This window comes from Cydia fagiglandana, chromosome 25 (assembly GCF_963556715.1).
Source record: "Cydia fagiglandana chromosome 25, ilCydFagi1.1, whole genome shotgun sequence".
Lineage (NCBI taxonomy): Eukaryota > Metazoa > Arthropoda > Insecta > Lepidoptera > Tortricidae > Cydia > Cydia fagiglandana.
The window spans coordinates 455,096-469,107 of NC_085956.1; the positions used below are offsets into that span (position 1 = coordinate 455,096).

The 14,012-nt window shown below is 36.3% G+C and overlaps 2 protein-coding genes across 2 annotated transcripts in view; both read left to right on the top strand.

The window, feature by feature from the left end:
* Positions 1 to 1,763, top strand: part of LOC134676767 (mediator of RNA polymerase II transcription subunit 16) — a 31,948-nt gene extending 30,185 nt beyond the window's left edge. Inside the window, exon 25 of the mRNA XM_063535151.1 lies at positions 1,608 to 1,763. Within this exon, the coding sequence (XP_063391221.1) occupies positions 1,608 to 1,644 (37 nt within the window). The 3' untranslated portion in view covers positions 1,645 to 1,763. The remainder of the gene's footprint in view (positions 1 to 1,607) is intronic.
* A 1,119-nt stretch (positions 1,764 to 2,882) lies between these two features.
* Positions 2,883 to 14,012, top strand: part of LOC134677162 (DAZ-associated protein 2-like) — a 29,102-nt gene continuing 17,972 nt past the window's right edge. The window contains exons 1-2 of the mRNA XM_063535620.1: positions 2,883 to 3,062; positions 13,595 to 13,687. Of these exons, the coding sequence (XP_063391690.1) occupies positions 3,047 to 3,062; positions 13,595 to 13,687 (109 nt within the window). The 5' untranslated portion in view covers positions 2,883 to 3,046. The remainder of the gene's footprint in view (positions 3,063 to 13,594; positions 13,688 to 14,012) is intronic.

Sequence of the window (14,012 nt, forward strand, 5' to 3'; positions counted from 1 at the left end):
TAGGCCTTTTCGTCTATATCAGACGATTTATGGTGTAACACCGTTTTTGGTGGCTAAATAGACCGATGCGAGATCGACATGGTCTACCACAGGTCTGACAAGAGAAGTTTGCGGAAACCGGTACTGAGACACCTTGTCGTCGTCTTTGCCTCTTGTCAGCGAGTGCGGCGAACCAGGTCTCATCACAAAACTTGCGACCCTCCACAACACGTTTGCGCCATTCCGTCCGCTGCTCTGCGAGCTTCTCCCAGTCTTGGTGGTCTATATGGAAGGCAATCATGTCCCTCTTTGCGCAATCTTTAAAGCGAAGCAATGGCCTCCCAACGTTACGTTTTGCATTCGCAACCGCACCAAGAAGAACACGACGAGGTAGTCGAGAGGGTTCCATCCTGTGCACATGCCCTAGCCAACGCAAACGTCTCTGCTTGAGAAACGCTGTTAGGCTAGGCAGCTGTGCAATTTCTAGAACCCTTTCGTTTGTCACCCTGTCCTGCCATGATATTCCTAGGATCTTACGAAGGCAACGCATGTAGAAAGAGTTAAAACGACGTTCTATTTTTGCATACGTCGTCCAGGTTTCAGCTCCGTACAAGAGTATGCTTAATATAGAAGCCTGAAAGACCAACAATTTGGTCTTTGTTGTGAGATGCTTGTTTTGCCATACTCGAGTACTAAGCCTCCCGAACGTGGTCGCCGCTTTGCCGATACGTATGTCGACCTCCGCATCAAGCGAGAGGTTGTTCGTTACGGTCGACCCTAGGTAGCAAAATCTGTCAACTACCTCTAACAGCGTGCCATTCAGTGAAATAGCTGGTGCCACAGAAGTACCTTGTGCTAGCACAACGGTCTTCCTCGTGTTAACGGACATGGCAAACAGGGAACACGCCTGTGAGAATCGACTCACCATTGACTGGAGCTCGCGTTCAGAGTTAGCAACGAAGGCTGCGTCGTCGGCATATAGGAGGCTGTCAACGAAAAGATCCTCGCGGTTTCTTTTGGACTTGAGGAGAGAGATGTTAAATATCTTTCCGTCGGCCCTCGTATGCAGATGGATACCCTGTTGGTTATCGCCGAAAGCGGCACGTAAAATAAGCGAAAAGTATATACCAAACAGGGTAGGAGCCAAGACGCAGCCCTGCCGCACTCCTCTGGAAACAGCAAACGGCTCTGATGACTTGCCATTAAAGACTACTGTGCCTTTCATATTATCGTGGAAGGATGCCACTAGCCTCAGAAGCTTAGGTGGACACCCAATGCTCTCGAGTGCTGTGTATAAACCCTCGTAAAAACCGACTAAAGCGTTTAAAATAAATAAATAAATATTACACGACATTTTTACACAAATTGACCGAGCCCCACGGTAAGCTCAAGAAAGCTTGTGTTGTGGGTACTCGGACAACGATATATATAATATATAAATACTTAAATACATAGAAAACAACCATGACTCAGGAACAAATATCTGTATCATCATACAAATAAATGCCCTTAGCAGGATTCGAACCCGGGACCATCAGCTTCATAGGCAGGGTCACTACCCACTAGGCCAGACCGGTCGTCAAAAAAAAAATGCACTAATTGACCAGATTTACGTATATTTGTTACAGGTGCGGCGGTAAATGGACTCTGGTCTCGAATTACTGAACGATATGCTGAATATTAATTAAGATTAGATTAAGCTCACTAATGAAGTATTACACCTGTAAATAAAACCATAATGAATTTACCAAAATAAAATGAGCTTTTGATATTTTAATCGAATATGATATTTCATTTATTCCAAATTAGTTTTGGGGCTCCCATGGTGTTTTTCAACAGTATACCAATACTTTCTAGATTTTTTTGGAACAAATCGGATATGGGCTATGATTACGCCTTCATTGAAGCAAATATACCTTGCACATAGAGGTACAATAATATAGAGATGACACGGGGGAGGGGCCAAACGACCGAACGAGATGCACTTATGGAAATTTCAGTAGGAGTAGCAGAGAAAGCGGTATTATTGCTTGTCCTTGTCACAGTCTCACTTTTTGTTTGTTCTCCACCAAAAATTTAGTATGGTTTATGGTGGGCAACAAATAACCCGACCGACTAGTACGTAGATTGTTTTTGGTATGTTGTCAGGAATATTAAAACGTGTTTTTAATATTGTCGCTTTGCATATGTTTTGTCCCTCACGGAGGCACGCGTATAGCTCATCTATGTAATACTAGGTCTATGACCTTGCACAATATTTTTTTCTAGATCAGAGGCCCTACCGCGAAAAACGAAATTTTTTGGAAATTTCTTTATCTAAGTTCTCTATCGTTGGAGTGCATAAGTGCGATAGAGAAGTAGATAACGTTTTTAGATCCTCAGGTCATTGGCATCCGACTTATATATGTCATTTCAGCTCAATTAACATCATGAAATGTGTCAAAAACTAAAAGTTCGCAAAAGACTGCACGACTCTAGAGTCAGACCAAGAATAGTCTGTTCAAAAAAAGTCTGCAGCGGATTTGATAGCCCACGCAATGAGTGTTATTTTAAACGTCAAACTTCTATGAAATTATGACGTATAAATGACACTTTCACTGCGTGGGCTATCAAATCCACTGCAGACTTTTTTTGATCCGACTCTAGTCTGGTGACAACGAACCTTTACCAAATATATGCTGCGGAGCAGCGTCTTTATAATTTTGTTCAATAAAATGAAAACATATAGCGTTTATATTTAGGTACAATGATTAGAAGAGAAATATCTAGGATTTTTCATATATATTTGTTTATAAAATAATTCAATAAATTCCTTCCTTGCCTTGATTATTATATATTCTTTGCCCTTGCCACCCGACTAAACGTCATTCTTTTTTGACAACTCTTTAGTCGATCGATTACGGACGTGAAGGGCACATCACTAGCGCCTCTGAATCGTTGCGAAAAATAATCGTTGAAGCGTACTGTCCGTGACTGCGTTGACTATTTTATTCGCAAATCCCGATTATTAAAGTAGTTTTACTGTTATTTCTTAATCGTAACTAATACGCAATCGTTAGTTAAATAAATGGCAGACAAAAAAGGTATTTATGCACTTTATTCATTACGAATCTTTTGTTATTTTACTTTGCGTTGGCATATGTAACGCCATTGAGGCCTTGATTGAAATTTATACTTCCTGCGTCTCGTAATCTATTGAAAACATGAATTTCTTTATTGTAATAAAGTATTAATCGTTCTATTGTGAAGTATTTGCACTTCTGCTGCGGTAGATCGATATTTCCCAAAATCCAAGATGGTTGACTGCTCGCACCGATTTTCTTTTATGTGGAAACGAAGTATGGTCTAAATTTAGTTTAATTTTACCCTAAATTCGTGTCAATCGGCTGTATGTTCCATATAAGATGATATTTCATTGGTAAAATATCTACAGATTGACCGAAATCATAGTTTCTTGACGAGGGCGTAGTATAGTTTACTGCGACTTAAAACTTGCAAATTTCCCCTAAATGCTTACAGAATTCCTATAAAACTACGTCGATTATCACAAATATTTACTATATCAACACTAAATAAGTGGAAATGGCAGATATTTGTCTACTTTTATATAAAATCTTAATTATTTTACAGTTACCTATCCATTGTTCTTAGGTTCTTACAAAGTTTTTTTACAATAACATTAAGTATGCCTGATTTATGTTCAATATCTCATTATATATGCGGCCTTGATGGTATTACAAATGCCACACAATGATTATAAGCTTATTTTAACATAAGAGATTGAAATTTGGTTTGCAAAAACCTACTTTCTACATATTTTTTTTTAAATTGTTGAAGGCTCAGGTTTGGCTTGTTCAGCCGACTTGGTAAGCGGTTATGAGCCTCCAATGCCTAAATAATTTAGGGGGTCACAATGGTTCAAAAATAACTTAATATTTTTTTATGTATCAAAAACAATGATGATTATTTTGAAAATCTGTTCGCATTTGCCATCAAGTTTTTGTTACTTGATTTGAATTTAATCATTTATTCAAACCAAATCAAAATTTTGTTTTTATGCATCAACATAGTATAACCTAAAGTTGACTTTTGGTTACATTAACGCTTAGGTTTTTAGTAAATAAACTTATCTACGTTAGTAAAACAGTACTTTTTAAAGTTTCTCTGATAGTTACAATAACCAAACTTAAATCTTGTCCAGTACACATAGGTTTTGGACCTTTAAATTTGATCCGGGGGCTGTTTTCAGAACTGTACAAGTATTGTATTACAAATGTTTTTTTGGACAAAATATTTAAAATGTTTCTGCAAAAGTACATTTCCCAGGACATGATTATTACAAAAATATTATTATTTTTGGCACTAAAAGTGACCGTATTTGACCTGGACACTTTTAGAAACACCTATATCTTCCCATGCGGTTTCCAAACATCCCTAAGAGTAGGTAAGACTGTTCATGAGTTCTGTTGTTGAGGCTCCAATATCATAAAAAAGGTAGCATACACATTTGTAATATAAGATTTGTACATTTATGAAAAGCTCCAAGTCCAAGGCCTTCAAAAACCATTGGTGACACCATTGCGACCCCCATTCTAAACCCATGTTGATACTTGACCCAGCGCTCCGGGACACTCGGCGCGGGCGCGGCCTCCGGACTGCCATGTAATGATCACTAGACATTTTATTTCTTCCTTTTGACATATAGAAGACATATGATGTGCGTAACGAGTGGACGACAGTATGTGTTGATTGTAACCGCTGTGATGGGTTGATTGCTACATTTGCTACTGTATTTTAGACTGGAGTATATAAAAAGATATATTTATGTAAGAACTATTTTTTTTAAGTTAAAATTATATGGAAACTAGACTATTTACGAGGGCAGTCTGGTCTCCAACCAATAAAATGTTAAAATGGCTCAGTAGAAAAAAAAAATGTCTACTTGTGTGCCTGTATCATTAAAAAAAAAATTACCAGGCATAACCACTCTGAACAAAAATTATGATCAAGATTAAGACTGCAATAATTGTTTTCTCCGCTCCGCTGGATTACATTCGAGTTAACACTTACTGACACAAACGGAAATGATAGCGGAGGATCCTTATATACATACTAAAAACTAACACAAAAACACATTACATAAAAAAATAGTGTTGCCCGAGGCATTGTTCCCGATACACTGGCCAATAATATGATTTCCGTCATGTAACCCTAAAAATTAACTAGCTGAATTCAATATAAACTTGTACACATATAATATAAATCTGTGGGCAGTGGAATTTGGAATAGCAATGATTATTTTTGCAAGTGGGTGGCGACCTCGGTCTATATAACAGTCATGAGTGTCATGACAGTTTACTTTAAAGCAATCATGTAATCATACAAATGACTTTAATGGCCAGATTCCAACTTTAAGATACGTCAGTTAATAGATCTAGAAACGATACGGATTAGATATGTCAGTGTCAAATGTGACGTTTCTTCAAACAAAACATCACTTTTGACATTGACACATCTAATCCGTATCGTTTCTATATTTATTAATTGACGTATCTTAAAGTTCGAATCGGGCAGTAAATTCATTGACATATGAAAATTGAGCTGAAGTGATTTGATTTTTGAATAAATTTATATATTGAAGAAAAAGTTAAATACCACTACCACCACCACCACCACCACTAGGGGCAAGATTAGAACTTGCGACTTTTCGGAAAACGCGATCGCTCTGAACCAAATGACCGTAGTTATGCAGAAAACGACCAACTCAATTTTTTTATCAATGCAGAAAGCGACCAACGCTACTGAGTTAGGGTGCAAGTCACTTTGACAAAAATAAAAAGTTGGTCGCTTTCTACAGAACTACGGTCAAATGAGCTACCGAAGCTAACCGGAAGTATGCACAATTGTGCATCTTTCCATTCCTTCCTTTTTGTTTTACACGCTTTGGGGAGGCACATAGCGACATCACAACTTACTATTTTCGCCATAACATCTCCTTAATAATTAAAACGAAATATATTACTTTGCTAATCCGCGAAAAGATCTTTTCGCGGATTAGCAGAAGTAATATTTTTGGTTTTAATTAATAATTATGGATTTCCGCAAAGTAACGCCTGATTCTATTCACTATCTCCTTAATTATTTTGCTGTGTAGTTGAACAAAGATGACATCTCGGAGATGACATTGACTCGCTTGGTAAATATTACAACTTAAAAAAAGTTGTGACAAAGATTCCAGTCGATTTTCTAACAAAAAACCCGACAAGTGCGAGTCGGACTCACCCACCGAGGGTTCCGTACTTTTTTTTTTGTTATAGCAGCAACAGAAATACATCATATGTGAAAATTTCAATCTAGCTATCACGGTTCATTAGATACAGCCTGGTGACATGCAGACAGACAGACAGAGAGACAGTGGAGTCTTAGTAATAGGGTCCCGTTTTTACCCTTTGGATACGGAACCCTAAAAACCAATAACAGCATAATAGCTTGGGTTTTTATTATGATCTTTTTATAGAATGATTTATACCGATGACACCATCTGCATCTGTCTTAAGAGACTCTTAGTTTAGGTATTTTATATAACAAGTTAGGTAATAAATATCAATATTTATGAGTGTTTCGTGGTTATGAGTAGCAATCAACCCACCACGAGTTTTCCTTTGAAACCTTTTCAAGTGTTTGTGTATAATGGACATTGTTATAAATAATAGACAAGTATAGAGTCGGACCAAGCTAACTCTGCGTGGAATTTGCAACGCCAAAGTGTGGCGATGTCATCGTTAATGTCACATATCTATGAAAATGGCGTTTATAATGACACTACTTCACTTTGTTTTGTTGAAGTCGGTACAAAGTTTGCTTAGATGGACTTTTTTTTTTCTTATGGAAGGACTAAGGACCGAGGCTAATTGGTTGGCTGTACAGTAGATGTTTTTGGCTTGAGATGTATGGTGTAACATAAAGGTCCTTCCAGACACATACATACACACTTGACCAGGTTCTAGTTAACACTAAAACTAAAAAAAAATAAGTTGTGTATGAGAGTTATCCATTAGTTTTATTGGAATAACAACAATGGATATATCTTGTTGTAATTTGTTAATAAACTCTGAGTGTTTTATGCTATTATTTAATTTTCTTTCTCGATACACATTTAGTTTCACAGCTTATTTTTTTCATTAATTTTTTTACACTTTTTTTTTTAAATAATGATTGGCCATTTTTTCGAGTCATTAATTTAACAAAATGGCCAATGATTGTTCAATTCTGTTGCTAGAATTTTTGCACCACTAATAGACATTAAGACAACAAGATATTTTTTCTTATATAATTATTAAAAATCATTATTTGAATTTGTCTTTTTGTCTCAACGATGTCCTTTTATAATTTATAACTGGTCATCTTTTCAAGTTTTGTTTTTACTTAGTATTTATAAGCTAGTAATAGGTAATATCGGAACAAATGATGTGACGTCAACATTTTCGATTCTCTCGTAATAACGTGAAGACGTAGATTTTCACATTATTTGTTTTGATGTTATGGAATCTCAAGGATGGTTATGCATAAATTAAAGATGGTTTCCAACTTTACATTTTTAAAGGTTTAGTCTACTAGAACAAACACTATTTTACAGTTATGCAGATGGTTAAAACTAGGCACTTCAACATAGAAAAAAAATCATAAAATATCATTATAATGATAGTTATATAATATATGACCATCAATGAAAAAAAAAAGGTTTAATATAAAGATGGCTTTTAGCTCAATACGATACTAAATAAATAAATATCATTTAAAAAATGATATTCGATATTTATTTATGTAAATCTTTAGATTCCATAATCAAGCACAAAATTATATTTCAAGATTTTGTGTTAAAGTAAGATATGAACTTTAAATTATTTAAACATTTTCAAATAATGTAGGGTTCATTTCTTTAATATAAGAATGTGTGTTTGTACTAACAGTATATAAACAAAACGGTTTAAAGTTAAAAACACGTAAATAGAAAAAAAGCTGTGTTGTTTATATCCACATTTGTGACTATTTTAAAGTAAGGTGATGGTAAAATTGACACAAAAACTTTATTGTTGTATTTTTGTGCCAGTTTCTAGTATATGTCAGACGAATTGTAACAATAACAACTTAGAATGCGTGTTACTGCAAGTAATGTGCGTTCTTTGCTATGACCGCTCCACAACACACTTTTAAAGACATTTTGCCTTTAAAGATATTCGTCATTTTATAATAAACAAACACAATATTGCATCAAAATTAAAATACAAACGTTCTTTTAAAACAAATGTGGCAGGCAGAGGTTAAGATGTAATTTTAGAAATCATCATCATCATTGGCCTTTACGTCTATTGCAGACGATTTATGGTGTAACATACATTACACCGCCTGGGACGGAATTAAGGAAACGCAGGGATGCCCAGCACCTGCATTACCCTCTCGGCTTCACTGTCTTATGCCACAGGAAAGGCGAGCCAATACGTGTGGAGACAGGTCAGCTGCAGGAATCTGCCGCATATTTCAGGTTGGACCCTACTCGCGCCTTACGGAAACTCCATTCCGGGTTTTATTTTGGAGTATCCTTCTCCTAGATGGATTGAAAAACAATGCTAAGACCATCTCCCCTGTGACGAAATAGCTTCTTACTTCGTTTGTGGACTTAGAAATAGCTCATTGCTAAAAAGCGATCTCTTCTCAACGAACTACATATTCCAATTAATTATGCCTATATTATTTTTGTTAAATAGATAATGAACTAAGTATATATATCTAGAGTAGTATAATGTTTATTTATTAAAACTAAATTTAATAAACAAAAACCAACATAATAAAACTTAATACTAAATAATAGAGTAGAATTGATTTTGTAGAGATATAAAATTGTTTTAAGAGGAAAATTTGAACACTTCAATGTTGCATGAGGTCTCAAAATTCATGTTATCATAATCATCCAAATGTTGCTTTTAACTAAAGTCCTTTACACAATCATATATGGCTTGAATTGATGCCATAATAAAAAGTTTGTCACCGCGCCGGTCCCACGCAATAAGATAATCAGACATTAACATGCGTTTGCGCACAAAGGACTGACATAAAACCAGATTTGCATCACACACCGAAGTCTGGGGCTGCATTCCAAGAATAGCAATGAGTTTAGCCTTATAAATAAAACGTTCACATTTCGCGTTTAATTTTAATACATATTCCTTTTCTTAGCAAATTAAGAAATATCGTGAGTTCAATCTTCGATTGCGCCTAATAGAGCAAAAACAAGGGTAAAATATAAGAAATCGTTCTCAGAAAAAATGCAAAAAGCCGACTCAAAATTCTGTCAGGATCAGGATCCTTATCATAAACAGAGAAGAGTTTAATGAATAAAGGCCGGATTAAATAAAAAGTTGTATAATTTTTATCAGTTGAAAGCTGTAGCGGTCATACATTTGGTTGTCATTATCAGGAATGTCACAGTGTTAGTGTGTGTGAATAGGATAAGGGGATGCATGAAGATTATAAATATACCTATACAATTGTACATGAAAATACATTACGTCATGTACGGGGAGTAGTAGTATTTACAGTTAGGATGTCCTAAAAAATGTTAACGGTAATTCTCCATTGGATTCTAGAGCAGAAAAACATCTAAACAAATTTAAAATTGGAAAAATTACTATTGACTAGTGAAACTTGAACTCACGGCCTCTGGATCGATACTCCAGCGCTCTGCCATCTGAGCTACCAAGACCTCATCCATAGCCAGCGAATCTTTCCACCATATGAAACATATTAAAATGAAAAACAAATCCACAAGTATATTTAATCTGACAAAATTTATCAATTCTTAATTTAAAGCTATAAAAAGGGATCGAACGATTAAATCATTTTACAAAGTGTGAAATAATTCAATTCAACTTCCCCATAAAACTTGCCCTATCGTCGAATAACACATGAACGTAAACATAATTTTCTTGTCTGTAAGCACTTTACCTCAATTTGCATAAATATGAAGAGCCCGGCCTTGCATGACAAGCAGATGTTGATGTACAAACACTTTTTCTACGTGTATACGTCTTTAAAATGCGAGGTCTATCTACTGGGCCCTTTTTCGTTAGAATATGTTACTTTAATCTAAATTCTACCCATGTTTAGTGTAAGACAAGTTAAGTCTTTACAATTTTTACATTTATCTTCAGGATACCCTTATTGGGGTTTAACCAGCACCAGACAGATGTGTGTACATATGGTGGTGATCAAAAATCGTGGATTCAAACATCAATTGTGCTGTAACAGACCAAGAAGAAATGCAAAAAGATGACTCGCAAGAGAAAAAAATCGATCAGAATCCTTATCATATACAAAAGTTATCCTTTCTGGTGCCGCGTTTTTTTTTTATAGTTTCCTCGTTCGTTTACCGGCGCGATTATACGATTAAAATTGTTAGAAATATTATAGTATGAGCGTGAGATTGAATTAGAAATATCCATTGGAGAATTAGCTTCATACTTCCGCTTGCCACTTAGTAATGTGACAGATGTTTATGATCTCCATGCATTTTGTCTGCGGCGATGTATCTGCCTCAGACTGCATGCTTAACCAAGCTTTAGAAGGACAGGGAAGAATGCCAGAGACCCACTTTTATCCCACCTAATATTACTTTTACACCTTTTTCTAGGATCCACCTTTTATTAGTCATAACAATATCTTTTACAGGGTACCGGATTTAGGGTTCGGAGTCCTATTTAATTCGTGTCTTTTCCCTGAAAGATATAACGTTAAATTTGTCTTGCCGCATAAATTAGACATTATAATTAAGTGTTTAATATCTATATATACATTAACTCTGGTTATAATTGTCTTCAGTGGGTTAGCGTTTAATCTAACGTTATATTCTTGCTTGTTGCGGTATTTAAAAGTTAAGCTTAATATTGAGATGTTTTAAGTATCTCATACGACCGACAAAATAATGAAAGGGAATTTCTTTATAAGTAGGATACAATCAGATGGAGCTAAACAGGCGAGAGTACAAAAATATCTAAACACTTGCCGCTATCTAAGTTCATCATTTTTGTCACGTATGAAATATTTAAACGTAGTGGTATAAGATAGATTAATGTTCCAAGGGGTATTACCAGGATTTTTGTGACCGTAAAAGTAATAGTAATATTTTGCTGTTTAGCAGTCGTAGGCATGTTGAAATATTTTGCAGTGTATAAGCCTTGTGTTGAGTTTTTATTTAGTTTTGTTATCGTTAGACTAGATATAGGTAGAAGCATGTATTTCCTTTAGTTGTTCTGTTTCTCGCGTGTCTGTCGCATGTCTTTGTCCTTCTGTGCACCCATCATAAGTTTTTCGCTTTTTTCGCATCGCTTTTATAGTTCGAACAGCAAAATGTATGAGTAAATATTGATATGAACTTTTTGAACAAGAAATCTTGGTACTATATTTCGATCATTAGCTACTTGGTTAGATATAAATATGTTTTTTCAAGGAATGTTCACAACATGTATTCACGTTCGACCGTCATTTTACCGGTCGTCTTTACTCTGAATTTTAGATAAAAATATAAAAAATATTTAATATTATTTATCCAAAGTTCAGAGTTGAAATTAAATAGAAATAATAATAATGTCTTTTCTTAAAGGTTATTTACTGTGTGATTGTTTTTTTTTTAATTTAAGACCTTTTTTACCAAAATGATCACACTCGTTACCTTTGCACTCAGCTTGATTTAACCTTCTGATTGTATAGTCGCCGTCAAATATATCGTAGCGGCCAAGGTGTTCAAAAATATCTGAACAAAGCCTATATTATTAAGACGTTAAAGTGCTTGTCCAGACATTATTGAGCATCTTGACCGCTCCAATATATCTGATTTGGAGTACAAGAGTACATTCAGTTCGGTATGCTGTTCGTACGTGTTTCTGAGATAACTTCGTTAAATATCAGACTTTTTACTGCACCATTCATGCTTCCATCTCTGTTATAACTTCATATTCATCAGTTTCACGTAGTTTCTTCAGAAATGGTATTACCGAACGGCATACCTACAGGGTGAAATCTTCATCCCCAGCCATACTCTGTGTAGTGACTTTGTAGGTCATAATAAACAACTTTTATTATGGAACCAAAGGAGAAATGGCAAAAAAAAAATTTGGCCATCCCATAGAAGTGAGCGGAATATTATGAAACAGACAAATTTTCAGACTTATAAAGTCACTACGCAGAGTATGGCTGGTGATTAAAGTTTCAATACCTATAGCCAGTGTGATCATTAATAGAATGCATTGTAAATAAAAAACGATAGTTCAGCACCTCCAGTGTTGAGCTCAAAGTCTTCGGAACAGTTTATACAAATTGCACCGAAGTATCACCAATGAGTTTTTTCAAACGTGTACTTGCTTTGAAGAAATTCTGTTATATATATTATGTATTGCGTTGTATGGGCATCGCTTGTCGTTAACAATGACGTCAGTGACGCGCGAAATGGACGGAAATGACAAAAAACCTTGAACTTCATAGATGTTACTAGTACTTTGACTGTTTCATAGTTATATATGTATTTACGTCCATTTTAAGGCCACGCTAAAAACAATCTGGACCATTATTTTATCGAATATTTACAGTTTCTATTACTGCGTTTCTTTTTGGCTTAATTACGTCAAAATATTATCAATATTCCAAATTTCGTGCACAATTTTAGCATGGCCACACAGCGAAGTCAAGCGTGAATGCTCGGGCTTGGGTTTTGGCGCGAGGACTACACGCAATCGCGACCGGGACGCCGAAAGAGGATCTTTCTGCTAGAGACCTGTACATGGACCTGGCAACACTTTCCAACGCGAATAACTCTCACCTTCGGTGCCAAGTGACATCATATGATGTCATTATTGAATCTTATATCGTTGTTATAAGATATTATAATACCAGAGGTATATAACCTTGAACTTTTGACGTTTGAGTTTCACAATGGCTTCCATTTCAGAGTGAGAATTGTCCGTGCTGTCTTGTTGCCTAAAGGCTTCAAATGTACTGCATCACAATAATGCCTGATAACACGCGGCTAAAACTTGCTTCTCAACCATGAACATACAATGAAATATTTTACGTTTTAGTGCCTTCGGAGAATCATTGACATTTGACCTTTTTCAAAGTGATTTTTAAACGAAAACCTTTGATTTCGAAGCAAATTTTAGCCGTGATCTCTAGTAAGAAATATCCTCAATCATTCTGCCAACTAGAGTACCCAATTTCAACAAAGGCAGTATGAAAGGCGTCGGTATCCACATAACGCGTATCTGGTCATTCATTTACAAATTGCATTTGGCAATTTTGCATACCCATTGGGCAAAGAGCGCTTAAATTGCCACGTTGATTGTCTCTTATCGCTCAGTCTTAGATAACTAAGCATAATATAAGCACTGAACGCAGAGAGAAACAACTTTAGTTTCTTTTTTATTCCCAATCGAAAGTTGATTACCAATTCGCTCGCTTGCCGTTGGGTCTGTGGGCCAGGATACGTGTTGGTGGGCGGTCGCGGTCGGGTGTCGTGACGGTCGCGTGACGGTGTCGTGACGGTCGCGTGACGGAGTCGTTGTTGCAGTGACGCCGCCGCTGGGCGCGTACCCGCAGCCGCAGCCGCCGCAGGGGCCCTTCCTGCCGGCGCCGCCGCAGCATGCCGCGCCGCAATATGGAGGTTAGTGAGCCTTTAGGCCTCACTTTAGACGGTGCGAGAACTCGCATGCGAGTTTGATTACATTGTGGTTTTTGATCGGTCGATTGAATTGTAACTGAAATCACATGCGAGTTTGCGCGCCTTCTAAATCATCCCTCAGTCAGTCAGTAATATATATCGTTAAATTTAAAGCTTAGTTTTAATATCATTATGTTATGCATGGCTTCGTTTTTTTCTTAACTTTATCCGAAGTGTTAAAAAAATGCGTCACGTGCCCGAAACTTTCGTGGCGGTCTAGCATAAGTTGCGTTCTCGCGCGCGACTCCATACATTTAGCGCAACCTCA